The 22,287-nt window shown below is 40.3% G+C and overlaps 1 protein-coding gene across 3 annotated transcripts in view; it reads left to right on the forward strand.

Annotated features, from left to right (window-relative positions):
• The window catches only part of BICC1 (BicC family RNA binding protein 1), a 349,295-nt gene that overhangs the window by 98,067 nt on the left and 228,941 nt on the right, over positions 1–22,287 (forward strand). For all 3 annotated transcript variants that reach the window (XM_027531038.1, XM_027531037.1, XM_027531036.1), the window contains exon 2: positions 4,625–4,671. In XM_027531038.1, the coding sequence (XP_027386839.1) occupies positions 4,625–4,671 (47 nt within the window). The remainder of the gene's footprint in view (positions 1–4,624; positions 4,672–22,287) is intronic.

The following is a 22,287-nucleotide window of genomic DNA, read 5'->3' on the forward strand; positions in this document are numbered from 1 at the left end:
TTTTTTTGTAATTTGAATTTGGTCTTTTCTTGCTCAGGTTCCACAAGGGTGAAGAAACCCATTACTTTATTCCATACTGTATTTTAAATATGAAATGCATGACCCTTGGCCCTTATGTTTTTAGATTTGGCTGTATAAAGCATCAGATGTTATGGAAAAGCATTTCAGAATGAAAAGGGTATTTGAATAAGTTTCCATATGCCCTGCGAAGAATTGAAAATCGAGCCCTCACCTTTAATTCAGTAATTAACTAGACTTTCCCTGTAGTTTGGGGGATTGTAATAGTTTACACCTGTCTCAACTTTGGCTGTTTTTATTGGCTGTGGCTTTTGCCATCCCATATTTCTTACGAAGCAGAAATATGAAATAAAATAGGCCAAAGCATTGGAGAAATTATAATAAACATAAAAAATGAATTGTTCAGCTTAAAATGTGAAATGCTTTACCTGTACAATCCATGAAGCCGTGTTTCAGTAGTAGTGAAGTAATTTATTCCTGGAATTCTGTGTCATGAAAATAAAGACAATTGCTTTCATTGGCAGGAAGATTCCAAAGGTTTTTTAACCATCAAATGATTAACTTTTGGAACATCAGGCAGGCAGAAATTGTTTTGTAAGGACAGTTAGAAAAAGCCTGCTAAATCATTACGTGTGTTTTCATGTTGCTGTGAATGAAAAAGATGAGGCTGTATCAGTGTATAAGAATGTGAGGCTTGATAGAACTGTTGTACCACAGAATACAGTCAGACTTTTCAAAGGTCACGGAGCTCCATGACATTAAGTCTGGGTTGGCTCATTTCACAAGGCGATGTTTTCCCCTCGAAACGTAATGAAAAAAATCATTGTGTCAAGATATTATCACACCTCCAATTTTTTCTTGCAACCTAACTCTCAAGTGGTCTCCCTGGAAGAACCCTTTAATTTTGAGTCCTAACAGTAGCTACCCAGTCCTAGTGTTAAGAGTAAAATGACTGGCTTTTTAGTGCATTGTCCAGAATAAGAGTAGCTAAGATTTCTAATAAGTTTAACTTGGATGGAGTGGTGGCTGTGAAAAGATCTTTGGGATCCTTGTCCCTAGAACTGAGTTTTAATTTTCCCTTGGACCTCACTCATTGGGTGGTTTGAATACATGGGTCAAGGTTGTAAGCTGAATGAAGGCAGGGCCTGGCCTATGTTGAGTCACCAGCATGAGACTTAGGTACTTGTGGAAAGAAAGAGTGAACTTTTCTTTCTATAGAAAGAACATCTTATATACCTAAGAAATACTCCACAAACCTCCGCCTTCTCGGTCTCTCAATTTATTCAAGAGGAGTTGATATTTTAATCCTGAGGAATTTAGAGTACGGAATTCTCAAATTTGAGCACAGAAGGATCCCTGCTTAGGGAGGGGAGAGAATACTTGGGGGAATTGTTGCTCTCCCTTGATTGACTTCTCTGGTCTTGGCAGCTTTGCTTATGTGGAGTCAGTAGAAGTGCAGGAGACCCAGCAACCTGGGGGTGAGGTAAGGATGCTCCCGGCAAAGGGCTGACGACTGGGACTCACCTTGGTTTGAACCAGAGACCGTGACCACCCATGAGTCCAACCAGAGGCTTGTCCCAGGTCCTTGTGGGCTTAGGAAGTGGACTGTTATAGGATTTAGGGGAGATTCAGGCTCAGATTTGGAGTTTCTTGTACATAAACATTTTGGAATGAAAAAAGCCAGAGATTTTTGATGGCACCGATTGTGCCATTTCCAGCTCCCCTCCTCTTTTGATGCCCCTCAAATCATAAGATTGCTAAAGGTGCAGGTTTCTGGTTAAATTTTAGATGTTTTCCTGGGAGCGTAATTATAATTTGTGTGTAACTAAGGAAATTCCACCCCTCCCCCCGCCCCGGCTTTTAATTCATCCAGGGATTGAAAGGCCGGTCTGTAAAGTCTGTTTAGCTGGACTTGGCATGAAGGGGCATTTCAAGGTTGTGACATAATGCATTTGTCATGAGCAAAGTAAGTATCTTAAAGGAAGTTTCTGGTTTCTGTAATAAAACATCATTGTATCATGAAATTTAAACCGATGAATTTTAAGTTGTGAAGGAGTCCCCTGTGGGTGAAAGCGTTTATCTGCCCTGCTTGATAGGCTTTTGAATATTACCTTTGATCCTAAAATTTCTTTTTAAAAGAAGAGTTCCCTTGATGTCACTAAAATTTCTGTCTAATCTTTGTGGCCTGGTATGCAGTTTTCATTGCCCCACAGTTGTATCATGGAGCAGGAGTGACTTTAAACTATTTTTAGCTTTAGAGATAAAGCCAGCCCAAGAGGTAGCTGAGTTGAGGTGTCCCCAGGGCATTTCTGTCATTGGGTTTGGGTGCTGATCTTTTATCTTTCTGGCCCTCTGGCTAGGACCAACCGTGTTCACCTTATTTTCTCTCTCTCTCTCTCTTTTTTTTTTGGTTCAAAATTGCTTCTTTATGTTTTTTCAAGAATTCGCTATCGGTGTATTCCCTAGTTAGAGTGAAAAAAATCATAATTTGTAGAGTTAACTGCAAAAAATTTATTTGTGTGACTTCCCTGGTGGTCCAGTGGTTAATACTCCCCACTTTGAATACAGGGGTTGCAGTTAGGTCTCTGGTCAGGGAACTAAGATCCCACATGCCACAAGGTGCAGCCAGAATGTAAAATCTGTGGAAATGTGTGATTCAAATGCTCACATCAGTGTCTGTGCTCAGTTTGTCCTGTTGATGATGTGTTTGTGCAAAAAGTGAAGTTAAGATGGCATTGAAATTATGTTTTTTGTTTCCTTTTCTGCTGTAACAAATAAATTTATTATCTTACAGTTCTGGTGGTCAGAAGTCAGAAATGTGTTTTATTTGGGCTATCCTAAGGTATTGTCCAGGCTGTACTTCCTCCAAAGACCCTGGATGAAAATCCAGATCCTTGCCTTTCCCAACTTCTAGAGGGCGCCTGTATTACTTGGCTTGTGGCCCCTCCTCCACATTCAAAGCCAGCAGTATAGCATCTCTGTAAGTTTCTCTGCTCTGACTCTGCAATCAATGCCCTTCTCTCTCTCTGATTCTTTTGTTGCATTGCCTTCTCGGATTCTGACCTTCTCCCTTCTTAAAAGGGCTCCTCGTGATTACAGTGGGTCCACCTGCATAATTCAGGATATACTTCCCATCTCAAGGTCTTAATTTAATCACACCCACAAAATCCTTTTAGCATATATAAGGTGACTTACTCACAGTTTCCAGGGATGAGAACATGACATCTTTGAGGGACTATTTAGCCGCCACATATTAGAATACAGTTTTAAATTTATTATTTCTGTTTAGCTCTTGTTTTATACATTTCCCAAACTCTCTTTGAAAATCACAGAAATGTGTACTCTGTGCTCTGCTTTTTAGATGAAAACATGTCAATAAAAATACACAGTTTTACAAAATAGTAGAAAATATCTTACATTTAACTGTGAAATTAAAGTTGGTGACAAAAGAATTTAGACTTTAATACTGTTTTTCCAGGGCAGAGAGGGTTTCTTTGAATTTTGAATTCTCTACTTAATGGACTGATTGGCCACAATTCTTGAGTTTTCAGGAACTTTAGCGAGTGCACTTGTCACACACACACACAGACATACAGGCGTGCGTGCACGCACGCGCACACACACACACACACACACACACACGTACAGGTAGGGTCCCTTGATGGTACTGCCCATTAGGTGTTTGGGGTACCAGTCTTCCAGATTTCAACTTAGAGAAGTTCTTGCTCCAGCTCATTTCTCTGTCCTGGCCAGGGGGTGGCTTTTTCTGTTAACCACTCTTTACCCCTGCCTGAATCCGAGACCTAGTGTTTACATTCTGAAAGATGTGATTTGAGGCTGTTGCAAGCAAGATGCCATTAGCTCTTTGTTCTCCTCTCTCTGAAGATTGAAAAGAAAATGTCCACAGGACCTTAAAACTTTTGCGCATATAAAACTGGGCTTGTCCTTTATTTGTAGGTTACCATTTAGACACAAAAATGCTCAAATACAACAACCTTTAAATTAATCTCAGGTGAAATTTTGTTGTCTGGGACCTTGACCATGACTTTGTAATTCTCTTGTTTTTCTGTCTTTCTCTTAGTAAATGTGACTAAAGGAGTGAATTAAAGTCATGTATGATGCCAGCTGAAATCCAAGTAGATTATATAGTCAGTGCAAAGCATAAACCTGAAATAGCTCCGAGGAGGCCTTGTCAGATGAGCCATCACTTGAAAAGGCAATCTCTTGCTTGGAATTGATTCCAGACAGGAAGTACTCAGAGCAGTACAGATGATTCTATTGGTAGTTGCATTTGTTCATATGTGTAGGCTCCTTAACTATGAAAAAAAACAAGATCACTTTCATCTGTGTGTGAAAATAGAGACTTATGAGGGTTTCAGACAGAAAACAGAGTGCGAAGGTATCTAAAGATGTCTGATTGATGGGATTAGTGTTTTATTTTCCATTTCATATCATAGATGAGGCCTGTGAACAGGGACTGAGCTTGGGGAGAGCGAGGCTGGCATCTTGTTTACCTCTTGTGTTCTTGTGGCTGATACTTGAGAGTGTTTTGAATACATAGATTGGAAAATGAAACTATTTTAAATGTATACATTTTTATTTACAGCTGCTGCCGAAGGAAAAGGCAAAAGTGGGGAAGACTTTTTTCAGAAGGTAAGTGACTTTTTACTCCTGTCTTGGCAATGATTAAGAGAAATGTACCTGTCTTAGCAGCTACACCGGAAGCCCCTGAAAGCTCCCCTTCTCTGTGAAGGGGACTAGGTTTATAGCTGAAGATGCTCAGGGCAAGAAAAGGGTGGTAGGCTGTTTGGGACTTAACCCTTCAAAGGCAGCTCCCTCTGGGCAAACTTAATGAAGTTTTCCATTGGAGGCGATGAGGACTGCCAGATCTCCTACCAGATTATCTTCTTTACCTGTTTCTTCCTTCCTTAAACACATACCTGTCCTAGGGAGTTGGAGAGGAGTCCCTTACAGAGGCTTCATTTCTTTCTTTTTTTTTTAAATTATTTTTAAATAGAAGGATAATTGCTTTGCAGAATTTTGTTGTTTTCTGTCAAACCTCCACATGAATCAGCCATAGGTATACATATATCCCCTCCGTTTTGAACCTCCCTCCCATCTCCCTCCCCACCCCACCCCATCCCATCCCACCCCTCAAGGTTGATGCAGAGCCCCTGTTTGAGTTTCCTGAGACATCCAGCAGATTCCTGTTTCCTGTCTGTTTTACATATGGTAGCTATCTATTTTACATATGATAATGTAAGTCTCCATGTTACTGTCTTCATACATCTCACCCTCTCGCCATGTCAGAGGCTTCATTTCTGGTAAGCAGGACCATGGGTGGGGTGATAAAATCGACAGAAGATGCTTACGACTGGTAAGCATCTGATGCGTACGACTGATGCTTACGTGAGCTCTCTGCTCAGACTGGTAACCTTGTCTGTTGTGTCCCTGGCGGCCCTCTGTAAGTGCTGACCTTCAGTGAAGTCAGCCTGGGCAGTCATAAAGGGAGACAGGAGTAAAACTGATGGCAAGTGATTTGAGATCCTGTCGAGAGCAGTTGATTACTTTCTGGTTAGCTCTGTTTTAAAGTGAGTGTTTTATGTAAGGGAAGATGTCTGTCTTTGCCAAGAAGTTGACTGAAGTTCCCATCCTTCTTTCTTTTGTTCATTTGAGTTTATTATATTGATATTTGTGTTTGTTGTTGGTATCCAGAAAGCATGTATGTAGGAACAAATATACAGTTTGTCTCAGTGTGACACACAGTAGCAATTATGCTGCTGCTGCTGCTAAGTCGCTCCAGTCGTGTCCGACTCTGTGCCACCCCATAGACGGCAGCCCACTAGGCTCCCCCATCCCTGGGATTCTCCAGGCAAGAACACTGGAGTGGCTTGCCATTCCCTTCTCCAATGCATGAAAGTGAAAAGTGAAAGTGAAGTCGCTCAGTCGTGTCCGACCCTCAGCGACCTCATGGACTGCAGCCTACCAGGCTCCTCCGTCCATGGGATTTTCCAGGCAAGAGTACTGGAGTGGGGTGCCGTTGGATGTGGTTAAATATCGCTGTGGTAGGTCATCGAGCTTTTGGAAAATACCTGTGTGACCAGATGTGGCTTTTACAAGTAAGCTTCTTTACTCTCTTGCTTTCTGTGTGATCTGATCTTTTTTTTGTCAAGTTCATTATTCATCTGCATTTTCTTCCAAAGATATAAAAAGCGAATATTTTCAGAGCTGATACTGGTCTTGCCCTTTCTTCATTCTGAAAATATTTGTTTACCACCTGCTGTGTGTAACACACTGGAAAGACCAAAATGAGCAAGGCGTAGCCCCCGCCCTAAAGGAATTAGTCTGGTGTTTGATTATATAGCTGCCTAAATAGCAGGGGAGTCTGGGCCAGAGAGGATTAAGCTCTTGACTGGGACTTGAGGAGATTAAAAAGGACTTCTTGAGATCTTTTGAAGGGTGGAAATTAGCCAAGTGGAGGGATAGGCTTGGGTGGGTAGAAAGAGCATTCTGAGTGAAGAAACAGAATGGAGAAGAGCTCCGATGTGGAGAAAGTCATGCAGCGTTCACATTTCAAAGCATCATCTGAGATGTCCATAGTGCAGGTGAGGTTTACTGTCCTGTATGATGAAGTACCTTCTTTGTATGGGGGTGGGGGTGCATTCCTAAAGGGATTTAATTAAAAATTTGCTGTGCTGGCCAAATAGAATATGCCAGACCACGGTTTTCCACCCCTGCTTTTTAGGCTCCTGCTGTTGAAATTTGTGTACTATGTCTGAAGCCCCCTTACTTGGTATTATCTGACATTGGTTCATGTACAGCTTGTACTCAATGCTTGGGCAATTCAGAATCTCTGCTTTTGGCTGGGGTAGGCTTGCCACAAGGCAAAGAAAAGAGAAGACAAATAGAAATCACAGAGTTGCTTTGGTTTGTCTGTGATGGTACAAATAGATGCAATCTATGGAAGGATTTTTTTTTTTAGTTCTTTAACTTGTGAAGAGATATAAAAAAACAGACTGTTCAGCTTTATATGACTCACATTTTAAAAACAATCAAAACATGGTGTATGTGGTCATAAAGGACCTTCATTCTTAGAAGATTTGCTAATATTTATCACTCTTTACAGAGCTATGTATACATTCCAGCAGTTTAAATGGAAACACATGTCTGAATCCAGGAACATATGTGCATCCCACAAACCATGAGTTGGAATCATCGATTCCATTCTTGATCACAGGTTAATGAGGTCTCTGAGTAACTAAATGGAGCACTTTTTAATCTCATTTTCTTCTTTAGCTCAATAAAGAGTATCTTCCTGAACAACAAGGGTCCGTGTCAGATTTGGATACTTACCATGGGAAAAAGCTCCTATAACTTAATAAAAGTGGAACAGCTCAAATGTCAGAAAAGTAGTTTTTAGTGTTTTGACCAGAGAGAAGAATAAATTACAGTCTACATTAGAATGAAGGAAAGGAGGAGTATTGAATTGTCCTCCAGGAACTTTCTTTTAGTTGCATATCTCCCATTTAAAAATAATAGCATTTGGGGAAACATTTAGGAACAAAAAATAAACCACATTGCTGGTTGTGAACATCTTTGAAAAACTGCTTTTTTTCTTTCAGGGAAATGCAAATATGAAGGTTATATATGCTTATTTTTAGGATGTCTTTTGGATTTTGACTCTGGGGGTATGTATCACAAACTGACATTGACATTAAAATCTCTCCTTGAGCTTAGTTTAAAATTGGACTATCCCTGCCCCTCATTTTTTTTTTTTTTATTATTATCCTGATTTTAAAAAGATCTAAGCCCGGAAGTATAACTCGTGAATTCATACTAGCTCTCCCTGATGGGCTTTCTGGATGGCTCAGTGGTAAAGAATCCACCTGTGATGCAGAAGATACAGGAGACGCTGTGGATTTGATCCCTGGGTCAGGAAGATCCCCTGGAGGGGAGGGCATGGCAACCCACTCCAGTATTTCTGTCTGGAGAATCCCATGGACAGAGGAGCCTGGCAGGCTACAGTCCATAGGGTAGCAAAGAGTTGGACATGACTGAAGCGACTGAGCATGCACACTTCCTGATGAGAGGATTGGAAGAGGAGGACGAGACTTTTATGTATTATTTTGTGTTTTTTTTTGTCAAAATATATGTAAAACTATAACAATATGATAACTATTTTCATTAATGATTTTCAAAAATGAAAAAATAAAACTTTAAATACCTTTAAGAGTAAAAATGGTTAGATTTCTACAAAGGGTTGAAACATAGTTTAACAACTGCTGGGATCATCAGATCTATTGTGTCAAATTTGGAGCCATAATGTATAGTTGTTCAGTTGACTCTACACTTAAAATTCTCCCCTGGAGTCACAGCTACTACTTAATTTCAAAGAGCTTCCTGGTTTTCTGTAGACTGTTTCGTTGTCTGTGTATTGCCAGGAAGATCCCCTGGAGGAGAGCATGGCAACCGACTCCAGTATTCTTGCCTGGAGAATCCCGTGGACAGAGGAGCCTAGTGGGCTAAGTCCATAGGGTCACAAAGAGTTGGACACGACTTAAACAACTTAGCGTGCACACATACAATGTTTTATTTCCATTGATACTCTATTGGGGTAAAAGACTAACAGGGTATAGCAGATACATCCAACAATATCATGCCTTAAAGAACAGTTCTTTATTTTACTTTGATGTAGCATTCCAAGGAGAGTATTCTAGCTTGGTGGGTAGTGCTGTCTCATGCTGTCAGTGAGAGACCCACATCTCTTCTATGACTGATTGTTCCTTAAGGTATGTATCTCATCTATATGGTTGAAGCTGGGTCATTACCATGGCCACATGTGAGCTGATGAGGAGGTGGAAGGTGCCCTGGTCTTAAGGTCCAGGTATGGGTCTGTCGTATGTCACTTGTTCTCACATGCTGTAGGAGAAAACTGATGTATGTGGCCTTATGTAACTGTAGTCATAGGGGTGGGAGGAGGAGTGTCTGGAGGAAATACTGATTTTACAAGTGCTGCCTAACAAAAGGCAGATTGTCAGGAAGAAATAATGTGGTCAAGAGGGTAATGTCTCTGTATTATGCTTTGAAACCTTTTGTATTATCTTGAGGGCTGCTGTAAAAGTGTACCACAGATTGAGTGACTCACACAATAAAATGGATTGTCTCACAGTTCTGGAGGCTGGAAGTTTAGGGTCAAGGTGTGGGCAGGGCTCTGCCTTCTGAGTGCTGAGAGAGAATCTGGTCCTCGCCTCTCTCCTGGCTCCTGGAGATTTGCTCACCATCTTTGGTGTTCCTGGCTTCTAGAAGCTTCAACCTGATGTCTGCATGTGGAGTTCTCCCCGTGTGTGTCTGTCTGTGTCCAAATATCTCCTTTTTATAAGGACAGCACTATTGGATTCGGGCTCAGTCTAGTGATCTTATCTCAATAATTACATCTACAGTGACCCAGTTTCCAGTCAGTTCGCATTTGAGGTACTTACTGGTGGTTAGGATTTCAACATTATGAATTTTGTGGGATATGGCTCAATCTATAATATCTTTTAATGGAGGAAATGATTTTGTATAAAATTTACTATAGTCAGAAAAATTTGGTAAAACTGTAAATGTTATCACATTTTGATACTCAGTTTGATTTATAGATTTTAATTTCCTAGTCACTTATACTAGAGACTTCCCTGGTGGCTCAGATGGTAAAGCAGTAAAGCCTACAACGTGGGAGACCCGGGTTGGGAAGATTTCCTGGAGAAGGAAATGATAACCCACTCCAGTATTCTTGCCTGGAAAATCCCTTGGACGGAAGAGCTTGGTAGACTATACAGTCCATGGGGTCGCAGAGTCGGACACAACCGAGTGACTTCACTTTCACTTTCACTTATACTAAATCTTTTTCTTTCCTTATAGCAAGTCATTTTTACACTTGATCTTAGCCAAAAGGCCGAGAAGCAATATAGCAAGTCATTTTTAAAAAAGTCTACTTAGTTATCCTACCTTTGAAAGAAAACTACTGTTTATACATTTGTTGACAGTCCCTAAGTTGTGTCTGACTCTTTGTGACCTCTTGGACTGCAGCATGCCTGGCTTCCCAGTATCTCCTGGAGTTTGCTCAAACTCATGTCCATTGAGTCATTGATACCATCCAACCTTCTCATCCTGTGTCACCCCCTTCTCCTCTTGCCTTCAATCTTTCCCAGTATTGCCGTCTTTTCCAATGAATTGGCTCTTTGCATCAGGTGGCCTAAGTATTGCAGCTTCAGCTTCAGCATCAGTCCTTCCGATGAATATTCAGAGTTGATTTCCTCTATGATTGACTGGTTTGATCTTCTTGCTGTCCAAGGGACTCTCAAGAGTCTTCTCCAGCACTGTTTATATACTTCAGTCCTTTTTTCTATATATTAAAAATGTATATAAAATGCTTTTTAATATTCTTTAATTGGCTGATGAGATTACAAATTAGACCATATTGGATACATCCCGGATGTTTTTCTATATTAGAATTTTGCACATTCTTCAGTAATTGTGTTTTTTATTCTTTGACTCTAACTATACTTACAAAAGGAGGGAATGGATTCAACTTGTATCGCTTTCTGTCTAGTTTTTGTCCACTTGTCATGGCAACTTTAATTGAAACACATGGAAATGATCTGCCAGGAGTTTTACAGTTCTATGGGCAGTTGTTCATGGCTTACTCACTGTCTGTCCTGTTTCCTTTAATCAGTTCTTTTTTACATTTCTCTTGTGAAATGACTATGGCGAGATCTTGGAGGGGAAAATGTGTTACACTGTATTAGGTGGGGATGAGTAAAGTGATTGTATTGCAAATGTGATTCATCAAAGCAAAATGCTTTAGGAATCTTGAATCCTGTTGGCTGAAGAGGGGAAAATCCAGTGAGTGTTGTAATTGATGAAACCAGATTTTCTGTTACATTGGGTTATATACATAATTTTTCCACAAAGCGCACATCACATGTTTTAAATGTGGGGTATTTTATATCCTTAAAATACGTCAGTTAGAAAACTGATCTGTAAACTATGGTTTTTCAAAAGGGCTTATCACTAAGGCCAGTATAAATAAGAAACTGTCTGATGGTTTATGCGGTATATTTTTACTACCCTCAAGTTCATCTTTTTAGGCAAATAGATTACTTTTGTCATTTTGAGACTGGAAAGTAGCAAATGTTGTCTTCTGGGGTAAATTGCTTGGAGGAATAGCTGGCTCCCTTTGTATCTCAAAACAAGTACATTAGGTGGTCTTAGATGAGGACTACTTAAATATTTTTATTGGAAGGGAGACAGAAATGTCTAACTACAATTTCTTCTTTCTCCACTGGCCATTAATTTGTTTAGTTTGGATAGCTCATAGTCCTCTGGTCATAGAAATAACTTTTGATTTAATTATTTAAAAGTGCATTCACTTAACTGTAGCTCATGGTATGCTTTCTCTGACACTGAGGCTTTTTGCTTAAACATGTAAAATCAAATTTGATTTAAATAAAATTAGGATATTTGACATTGTAATCTCAGTATGTGTTTCAGTAGGGAATATATTCACGTCTTTTGCAATTCAGACATTTCCAAAAGATGTATGTACAGTGGAGTATTTGATGCCACGGTTGTGAAAATGGGCGGACAAGCCTGCAGAATGACAGGGTTGATTTCGATTCCAGACTTAAAGGTCGTCACCAATGGATGTCACCACAAACGGATAGTTAGGCCTTGCAGCTAACTTTCAGGGATCCTGAGTTCTTACTCCTGATGACAGCTTTGTGACCCTGAGTGTAAGTTTCATTGAGAGAATCTATCCCTCTTCTCTTCTGCTGCTGCTGAATCGCTTCAGTCGTGTCTGACTCTGTGCGACCCCATGGATGGCAGCCCACTAGGCTCCCCCATCCCTGGGATTCTCCAGGCAAGAACACTGGAGTGGGTTGCCATTGCCTTCTCCATCCCTCTTCTCTTCTACAACTGACTAGAGGTGAGTGGCACATATACGACTTGGAAAAAAGAAACAACCCCCCCAAACAGGTTATCTGGTCATCTTTTGCTTGCTTATTTATTTTTAAAAATTTTTATTGGAGTATAGTTGATTTACAGTGTTGTGCCGGTTTCGTGTGTACAGCAAAGTGAATCAGTTATGTGGATATATATATATATATCTCCACTCTTTTTTAGATTCTTTTTGCATATGGTCATCTTTTAGAAAGTTGTTTAAGGTAAGAACCTGTCCTGTTTTTGTATCTTTTAATTTGCTTTCTGTTTTCCAGGAGAGTCTAGCAGTTAAGGGTTAGTGAGAAAAGATTCAGAAAAAAGACCATCTTATGTGATTTGCTCGGAGAAGGCAATGGCACCCCACTCCAGTGCTCTTGCCTGGAAAATCCCATGGACGGAGGAGCCTGGTAGGCTGCAGTCCATGGGGTCGTGAAGAGTCGGACACGACTGAGCGACTTCACTTTCACTTTTCACTTTCATGCATTGGAGAAGGAAATGGCAACCCACTCCAGTGTTCTTGCCTGGAGAATCCCAGGGAAGGCAGAGTCTGGTGGGCTGCCGTCTGTGGGGTTGCACAGAGTCGGACACGGCTGAAGTGACTTAGCAGCAGCAGCAGCAGCATGTGATTTGCTCATTCTCTGTTCTTAGTGTCCTCTAAGTTCTATCTTTGTGTTGATTTGAACAAGATGAGCCTGGTGTCAAGCCTGTGTTCTTGAGCATGTTGTACAGTTACCTGTTGAGTTCTGTCATCGTGTCCAGTTTTCTTTGGCAGTCATTTCACGCTGCTTTATGAGAACCACATTTGCTCTTTTATTCCTCTCTCTGCAGAAATGGAAATAGGGGATGCAATTGAGATTCCTTTAAACTGGTTGTTTGATGGCCACGAATATACCCTAATTGCTACTATGATTTTTTAAAGTGACTAATAAAAAAAAAAAAAAAAAAAAAATAAAGTGACTAATAATAGTGAACGTGAAAAGTGAAAGTTGCTTAGTCGTGTCTGACTCTTTGTGACCACATGGACTACAGAGTACATGGAATTCTCCAGGCCAGAATACTAGAGTGGGTAGCCTTTTGCATCTCCAGGGGATCTTCCCAACCCAGGGGTTGAACCCAGGTCTCCCTCATTGCAGGCAGATTCTTTACGAGCTGAGCCACCTGGGAAGCTTTGTTAAATAATAGTTAACTATTATTTAATAGTTAAATAATATTAGTTAACTATTATTAAAAATAATTAAAAGTTATTTAAATAATTATTTAAAAAGTTATTAAATAAAGTTATTATTTAACTAAATAAAGAAGTTATCAAATAAAAAACTATTAAAAGTTATTTAAAATAATTTTTAAGTTATTAAATAATTAGAAGTTAAATAATTATTTAATAGCTAAATAATAGTTAAGTATTATTTAAAGCAATACCATATGAAAGTTTAGTTGTAACTGATGAAAATGTCCTTCTCTCTTCCTAAATCCAGACTCAAAGGATTGGATGCTGTGGAAAATCAAATTGAGTTTATGATTGGATTATTATGTAGGCCTTAAAAATCATGCTTTTGCCATCAGTATTTAGTCACTTGGGAAATGGATTATCATATCAATACAAAAATCAGGACAAAAGGCATATAAATAGGTTGACTCAAATTTTGTTATATATATTTGTGCCTTGAAAGATTACTAAGAAATTATTGTAAAATGTTAAGTTCTGTCTCAATGGTGAGAATATGATTGATTTGTATTCTTTATACTTTTTATGGATTGAACCCGTGTTATTTTTAAAATCAAGATTAATCACCACTGCCACCACCTCATGGAGAAAAACAGATCATAATGGCTGATCTAGGTTGAGGTTGTCCATGAATACATAAATTATTGCCAATTTGTAGAACACACGACATTTTGTTGAGAGAAGTGTCAAAGGTCTTTTGATTCTGCCTCCCATGAAGTACTGAAGTTCCTTCTGTATCACCTACAGCAGGTATAAAGACTGTACAGGTCTCACATACGTATGCAAGGCAAATACTTTTTAGTCAGTGCTGATTTTCAGAAAGTTTCCACCTTTCTTTCATCCACGTGCTCTTCTTCTTTTGCCATTTGGAGGTATAAAAATTTTTTTTTGAAGATTTTTTAAAATAACATCTTTATGTCTTCAGACTAAAGATAACTTAAATTTTATTTATCATATGCCTTAATTTTCATACCACTTACCATTCTATTCTCTTTTAGAAGCAGGATCAATGTTGTATGTTAACGTGGCAACAATATCTGTACAGTATTTTGAGTATAGGCTGATGAGTACAGTTATCAGATCAGATCAGTCTCTCAGTCGTGTCCGACTCTTTGTGACCCCATGAATTGCAGCACGTCAGGCCTCCCTGTCCATCACCAAATCCCGGAGTTCACTGAGACTCACGTCCATTGAGTCAGTGATGCCATCCAGCCATCTGATCCTCTGTCATCCCCTTCTCCTCCTGCCCCCAATCCCTCCCAGCATCAGAGTCTTTTCCAATGAGTCAACTCTTCGCATGAGGTGGCCAAAGTACTGGAGTTTCAGCTTTAGCATCATTCCTTCCAAAGAAATCCCAGGGCTGATCTCCTTCAGAATGGACTGGTTGGATCTCCTTGCAGTCCAAGGAACTCTCAAGAGTCTTCTCCAACACCACAGTTCAAAAGCCTCAATTCTTCGTGCTCAGCCTTCTTCACAGTCCAACTCTCACATCCATACATGACCACAGGAAAAACCATAGCCTTGACTAAACGAACCTTTGTTGGCAAAGTAATGTCTCTGCTTTTGAATATGCTATCTAGGTTGGTCATAACTTTCCTGCCATGGAGTAAGTGTCTTTTAATCTCATGGCTGCAGTCACCATCTGTAGTGATTTTGGAGCCCAGAAAAATAAAGTCTGACACTGTTTCCACTGTTTCCCCATCTATTTCCCATGAAGTGGTGGGACCGGATGCCATGATCTTCGTTTTCTGAATGTTGAGCTTGAAGCCAACTTTTTCACTCTCCTCTTTCACTTTCATCAAGAGGCTTTTGAGTTCCTCTTCACTTTCTGCCATAAGGGTGGTGTCATCTGCATATCTGAGGTTATTGATATTTCTCCCGGCAATCTTGATTCCAGATTGTGTTTCTTCCAGTCCAGCGTTTCTCATGATGTACTCTGCATATAAGTTAAATAAACAGGGTGACAATATACAGCCTTGATGAACTCCTTTTCCTATTTGGAACCAGTCTGTTGTTCCATGTCCAGTTCTAACTGTTGCTTCCTGACCTGCATACAAATTTCTCAAGAGGCAGATCAGGTGGTCTGGTATTCCCATCTGTTTCAGAATTTTCCACAGTTGATTGTGATCCACACAGTCCAAGGCTTTGGCATAGTCAATAAAGCAGAACTAGATGTTTTTCTGGAACTCTCTTGCTTTTTCGATGATCCAGCGGATGTTGGCCATTTGATCTCTGGTTCCTCTGCCTTTTCTAAAACCAGCTTGAACATCAGGAAGTTCACAATTCACATATTGCTGAAGCCTGGCTTGGAGAATTTTGAGCATTACTTTACTAGCGTGTGAGATGAGTGCAGTTGTGCGGTAGTTTGAGCATTCTTTGGCATTGCCTTTCTTTGGGATTGGAATGAAAACTGACCTTTTCCAGTCCTGTGGCCACTGCTGAGTTTTCCACATTTGCTGGCATATTGAGTGCAGCACTTTCACAGTATCATCTTTCAGGATTTGGAATAGCTCAACTGGAATTCTGTCACCTCCACTAGCTTTGTTCGTAGTGATGCTTTCTAAGGCCCACTTGACTTCACATTCCAGGATGTCTGCCCTAGGTCAGTGATCACACCATCATGATTATCTGGGTCTTGAAGATCTTTTTTGTACAGTTCTTCTGTGTATTCTTGCCATCTCTTCTTAATATCTTCTGCTTCTGTTAGGTCCATACCATTTCTGTCCTTTATCGAGCTCATCTTTGCATGAAATGTTCCTTTGATATCTCTGATTTTCTCGAAGAGATCTCTAGTCTTTCCCATTCTGTTGTTTTTCTCTATTTCTTTGCATTGATCGCTGAGGAAGGCTTTCTTATCTCTTCTTGCTATTCTTTGGAACTCTGCATTCAGATGTTTATATCTTTCCTTTTCTCCTTTGCTTTTCGCTTCTCTTCTTTTCACAGCTATTTGTCAGGCCTCCCCAGACAGCCATTTTGCTTTTTTGCATTTCTTTTCTATGGGAATGGTCTTGATCCCTGTCTCCTGTACAATGTCACGAACCTCATTCCATAGTTCATCAGGCACTCTATCTATCAGATCTAGGCCCTTAAATCTATTTCTCACTTCCACTGTATAATCATAAGGGATTTGATTTAGGTCATACCTGAATGGTCTAGTGGCTTTCCCTACTTTCTTCAATTTAAGTCTGAATTTGGCAATGAGTTCATGGTCTGAGCCACAGTCAGCTCCTGGTCTTTTTTTTGCTGACTGTATAGAGAGGCCATAGTATAGATATGATCCAGAATTAGCTAAAGGCTATGTAATCTTCAGGCACTGAGTTGGCTGTTTTTTTTTTTTTTTTTGCTATTCTTCACCCAAATAAAGAGAAATGTTTGCCTCATATTGTCATTGCTAGGTACATAATATAAAATTAAGGATACTAGATTTCTGACTAGCAGGTAAGCCCACTTAGAAATTGCTCACATGCTCTGTCACTGTAATCTGACCTGACCTTTGGCTTGGAGATCACATGGCAGTTAAGGTGGCCAGAACATGCAAATGTGGGGAGCATCCCTTTGAAAGAGTTCACCTATCCTGGTTCTGTGTAGTGGGAACTCCTGCATGATTTTCTTTCTTCATTATGGACCCCATAAGGTTCCCCAGAAAAGGGCTTGACCACAGCATGACAGCCTAATGGGGTAAAGCAGTGACTCTTCATGTGACTTGAGAGAATGCTGTGACATTTAGTAAAGAGCTTTAAACTTTACTGCTTTAAAATGGGTGTACAGGGACTTCCCTGGATAAGACTTTGCCTTCCAATGCATAGGGCATGGGTTTGATCCCTAGTTGGGGAGCTGAGATCCCACAGGCCTCCTGGCCAAAAACATAAAACAGAAGAAATATTGTAACATTCAATAAAGACTTTAAAAATGGTCCACATCAAGATTCCTTAAAAAACTGGAAATAGAACTGTCATCAGTTCAGTTCAGTTGCTCAGTCGTGTCCGACTCTTAGCGACCCCATGAATCGCAGCAAGCGAGGCCTCCCTGTTCATCATCATCTCCCGGAGTTCACTCAAACTCACATCCATCAAGTCGGTGATGCCATCCAGCCATCTCATCCTTTGTCGTCCCCTTTTCCTCCTGCCCCCAATCCCTCCCAGCATCAGAGTCTTTTCCAGTGAGTCAGCTCTTCACATGAGGTGGCCAAAGTACTGGAGTTTCAGCTTTAGCATCATTCCTTCCAAAGAAATCCCAGGGCTCATCTCCTTCAGAATGGACTGGTTGGATCTCCTTGCAGTCCAAGGGACTCTCAAGAGTCTTCTCCAACACCACAGTTCAAAAGCCTCAATTCTTCGGCGCTCATCCTTCTTCACAGTCCAACTCTCACATCCATACATGACCACTGGAAAAACCATAACCTTGACTAGATGGACCTTTGTTGGCAAAGTAATGTCTCTGCTTTTGAATATGCTATCTAGGTTGGTCATAACTTTCCTTCCAAGGAGTAAGTATCTTTTAATTTCATGGCTGGAGTCACCATCTGCAGTGATTTTGGAGCCCAGAAAAATAAAGTCTGACACTGTTTCCACTGTTTCCCCATCTATTTGCCATGAAGTGATGGGACCAGATGCCATGATCTTCGTTTTCTGAATGTTGAGCTTGAAGCCAACTTTTTCACTCTCCTCTTTCACTTTCATCAAGAGGCTTTTGAGTTCCTCTTCACTTTCTGCCATAAGGGTGGTGTCGTCTGCATATGTGAGGTTATTGCTATTTCTCCCGGCAATCTTGATTCCAGCTTGTGCTTCTTCCAGTCCAGCGTTTCTCATGATGTACTCTGCATATGAGTTAAATAAGCAGGGTGACAATATACAGTCTTGACGTACTTCTTTTCCTATTTGGAACCAGTCTGTCGTTCCATGTCCAGTTCTAACTGTTGCTTCCTGACCTGCATATAGGTTTCTGAAGAGGCAGGTCAGGTGATCTGGTATTCCCATCTCTTGAAGAATTTTCCACATGACCCAGCAGTCCCACTGCTGGGCATATACACTGAGGAAACCAGAATTGAAAGAGACACGTGTACCCCAGTGTTCATTGCAGCACTGTTTACAATAGCCAGGACATGGAAGCAACCTAGATGTCCATCAGCAGATGAATGGATAAGAAAGCTGTGGTACATATCCATAATGGAGTATTACTCAGCCATTAAAAAGAATGTATTTGAATCAGTTCTAATGAGGTGGATGAAACTGGAGCCTATTATACAGAGTGAAGTAAGCCAGAAAGAAAAGCACCAATACAGTATACTAACGCATATATATGGAATTTCGAAAGAAGGTAATGATAACCCTGTATGCGAGACAGCAAAAGAGACACAGATGTATTGAACAGTCTTTTGGACCCTGTGGGAGAGGGAGAGGGCAGGATGATATGGGAGAATGGTAGTGAAACATGTAAAATATCATATGTGAAACGAATTGCCAGTCCAGGTTTGATGCATGATTCAGGGTGCTCGGGGTTGGTGCACGGGGATGACCCAGAGGGATGGGATGGGGAGAGAGGTGGGAGTAGGGTTCAGGATGGGGAACACATGTACACCTGTTGCGGATTCATGTCAATGTATGGCAAAACCAATAGAATATTGTAAAGTAAAATAAATAAATTAATTAATTAAAAAAAAAAACAAATATCTTTTACTAAATTTGAAAAAAAATGGTCCACCCCCTCTCCCCCCCCAAAAAAATAAAATAAATGGGTTTATAGAAGCATTGGCATGTTGAAAAATTGGGTGTGATGGTGATGTCATTTTCTTCTAGGTAGTGATCTGAATAGTGTTGAATTGGTTTTTTTTTTTTTGTATTTTCAAGGTCAGACAGCTGGTTGGTGGCAGCCAGGACCTGAACATACTTTTTGGACTTTGATTGTTGTTAATAAAATATAAATTATTTTCTTTAAACTGTTGATTAGCATGCTCTCTTGAGCATGTAGACTGTGCCTGTATAGTGAGAAAAGTTCTGGCTAAAGCTGTAAGTTTTGCTGACTAGGGCTCTGAATTAGGTTCATTGTGGTTCATTAGAGGGACAGCCAAAGGGCTGGAGGCAAATTAATATGGTAAAATAAATGGTAAGGATTTTGTAATCCTTTGTATTTTGTTTGAACAGTCAGGTTTCAAGATCATCTTAAGGTTGGTTCTTCTGAAGTTGGCACCTGTCATTTCACTATTTTACTTTATCCAGGAGACATACAATAATGGCTTATTGTCATCTTATGAGTCAGTCTTTCCTTCAATTTAGGAATCCTTCCTGGTTTCTTAAAGAACAGCCTTTTACCTGATGTATTTAACATTTTGCATTTTATTTTGACTAAATAGATTGCTTTAGGGTTTGTCCTTTGGCTAATTCAGCTATTATCTTGCTTTGTCTCTGGTTAGTACTTTTAAGTGTATGGACTTTGTCATTTATGTGATTATATGCCTGTCTTTTCATGTCCCCTCCCATGGAAAGGAGAGGAGCAGGCTGTGTTTTGCCATCACCTGTTTTCTGGCTCTTCCAGCCTCAGCCAATGGGCCTAGATGTGGCACCAGATCCAAAGATGAACCTTCTGTAGATACCAGCCATGACCTGTGTGGCTTGCTTTGAAAACTCTGAGCGAGACTTGTCCCTAACAGATTGGGGAAGCTAAGACCTAGAGTGGCTGTGGGACTGTGGACGGAAATGTCATGATGCTGGGTGGGGTCGTGGAGAAGCCAGCAGTGGCCGTATGGGCCACGGGTAAGCTCTGGGGTTATAGGAAGGAGAAGCTGAGGCAGCAGAAGAAACCAGTCCACAGAAGGAAATGCGGTACAAAACAAAAACACCTTGAGAAGCAGATATACCAGAAGTGATTCATGCCTCTGGTGGGGAGCTGGCCGTTTGTGACATTTCTCAAGTTTGAATCGATGTCAAGTTTGAATCGGTGTCTTTGCAGTCTTCTTCCTTTCTCTTGATGTGGTTGAGAAACTGGAAAGCCTTGTAATTAAGTTTCAGATGGAAATGTATAAAAGGTATTCGATTGCTTGAATAATTTCATAATTATCCTCTTCAAAGGGAATCCCTGGTGGATTGGCAGTGAAGAATCTGCCTACAATGCAGTAAACTCCCTGCTTTTCAGGAGACAAGGGTTCGATTCCTTGGTTGGGAAGATTCTCTGGAGTAGGACATGGCAACCCACTCTAGTATTCTTACCTGGGAAATTGCATGGACAGAGGAGCCTGGTGGGCCACAGTCCATTAGGTCACGAGAGTCTGACACAGCTTAGTGACTAAACCACCACCTCTTCAAAAGGTTATGCTTGTACTTGTTAACAAAATTTGGTGTGTGTATGTGTAGAATAGTTTAACCCTTCAATGAGTATCTCCAATTAAGTTGCATCTTTAAAGGAGCAATGCTCTCTAAATAAGACATAAGACATCCTTCCACAACGGGTCATTATATTATGTATATAGTAGCACATACACATGAATTCTATTCAGACAGAGTGCTCATCATATTTGGTTGTGGTTTAGTGGCTAAGTCATGTCTGACTCTTGTGACCCCTTGGACTGTAGCCCACCAAGCTCTTCTGTCTGTGAGATTTCCCAGGTAAGCATACTGGCGTGGGTTGCCATTCCCTTCTCCAGGGGATCTTCCTGACACGGGGATCGAACCCCAGTTTTCTGCATTGCAGATGGATTCTTTACCGTTTGAGCCACCAGGGAAGCTCATTCATCACATACTGGTATGGTATGTTTTCATGTATAAAAATATACCATACCAGTATATGATGAACACTTTGAATAGAATTCATATATATATGTGTGTGTATTTGTGTGTGTGTGTGTGTATATGTATATATATACATATATGTATTTGTATAGGAATAGTATTCTTATTCCCTGGTGGCTCAGATGGTAAAGCATCTGCCTACAATGCGGGAGACCCAGGTTCGATCCCTGGGTTGGGAAGATCCTCTGGAGAAGGAAATGGCAACCCACTCCGGTACTTTTGCCTGGAAAATCCCATGGATGGAGGAGTGTCGTAGGCTACAGTCCATGGGGTCTCAAAGAGTTGGACACGACTAAGCGACTTCACTTCCACTTTCTCTTTTCAGTATTCTTATTCAGGGTGTTTCTTTTTGGTAGCCAGTTGCCAGCATTATTTAAAGAATCATAAGGTCATCATTGCTGTTAATATCTTTGGTGGAAAAAGGTTGTGCTGTCCTTATTTTCCAAAATGGTTTTCTTGTGGTCTTTTACTGTACATTGTGGGATTTCCTCCTTCACCTTGGACATTGGCACTAACATGGTTTTAGTCAGTGTTATACTTTTTGAGGGAAGTTTATAGTCAGCCAGCAAGCAGAGTGATTAGTACAGTTGTACAACATTTTCTGTGTTTCTTAGTAGTGGTTAGGGAGAACACGTGGTTACTCTTTGCCTCTTTAAGTAACATTATCCTTGAATTAAATTATTAAATATCCCGAATGTTACACTCTTACTTTGTATGTTCAGCAGTCATGGCTTGTCCAAACTAGTTCTTTGGCAGGTTTTTATTTAGTTGGAGGCAAATTCCTTCTTGAAAGGAGCTGCCTTTTGTCACTGTAAGTGGTAAAAAAAAAAAAAAAAGATTTCATTACCTCTTTTTCCCCCTTGGTGAAATCAAAATGATCTAGGAGGAGTGTATAAGCGTGCCTTTCTTCCTTAGCAGTTATTACTTTTAGTACATTTCTCACCCTAGATTATCATTTACTTACTAACATTTTCTGCTTCTTAATGGTTAGAGTGATGATGATTGGGAATGAAGGAATTTAGCCAGAGATGAAACCAACTACAGGCAAATATTATGTACAGAGGCTTCTGTGTTTCCTTCTCGGTTTTCTTTTTTGAGTTCACAATCAATTAGTTTTTTGACAGAGGGGGAAAAAAAAATCTTCAATTCCCATGTGCCTGTTTACTTTGGAGTTACCAAGAAACCTGAATCCCATGCGAATAAGAAAACTTTAAACTCAGTGAGCTTGGAGTTGTTTTCTTAAATAGAACTTCTTCCTGTTATATTTTTCTATGGGATTTT

This window comes from Bos indicus x Bos taurus, chromosome 28, assembly GCF_003369695.1.
Source record: "Bos indicus x Bos taurus breed Angus x Brahman F1 hybrid chromosome 28, Bos_hybrid_MaternalHap_v2.0, whole genome shotgun sequence".
NCBI classification, from domain to species: Eukaryota; Metazoa; Chordata; class Mammalia; order Artiodactyla; family Bovidae; genus Bos; species Bos indicus x Bos taurus.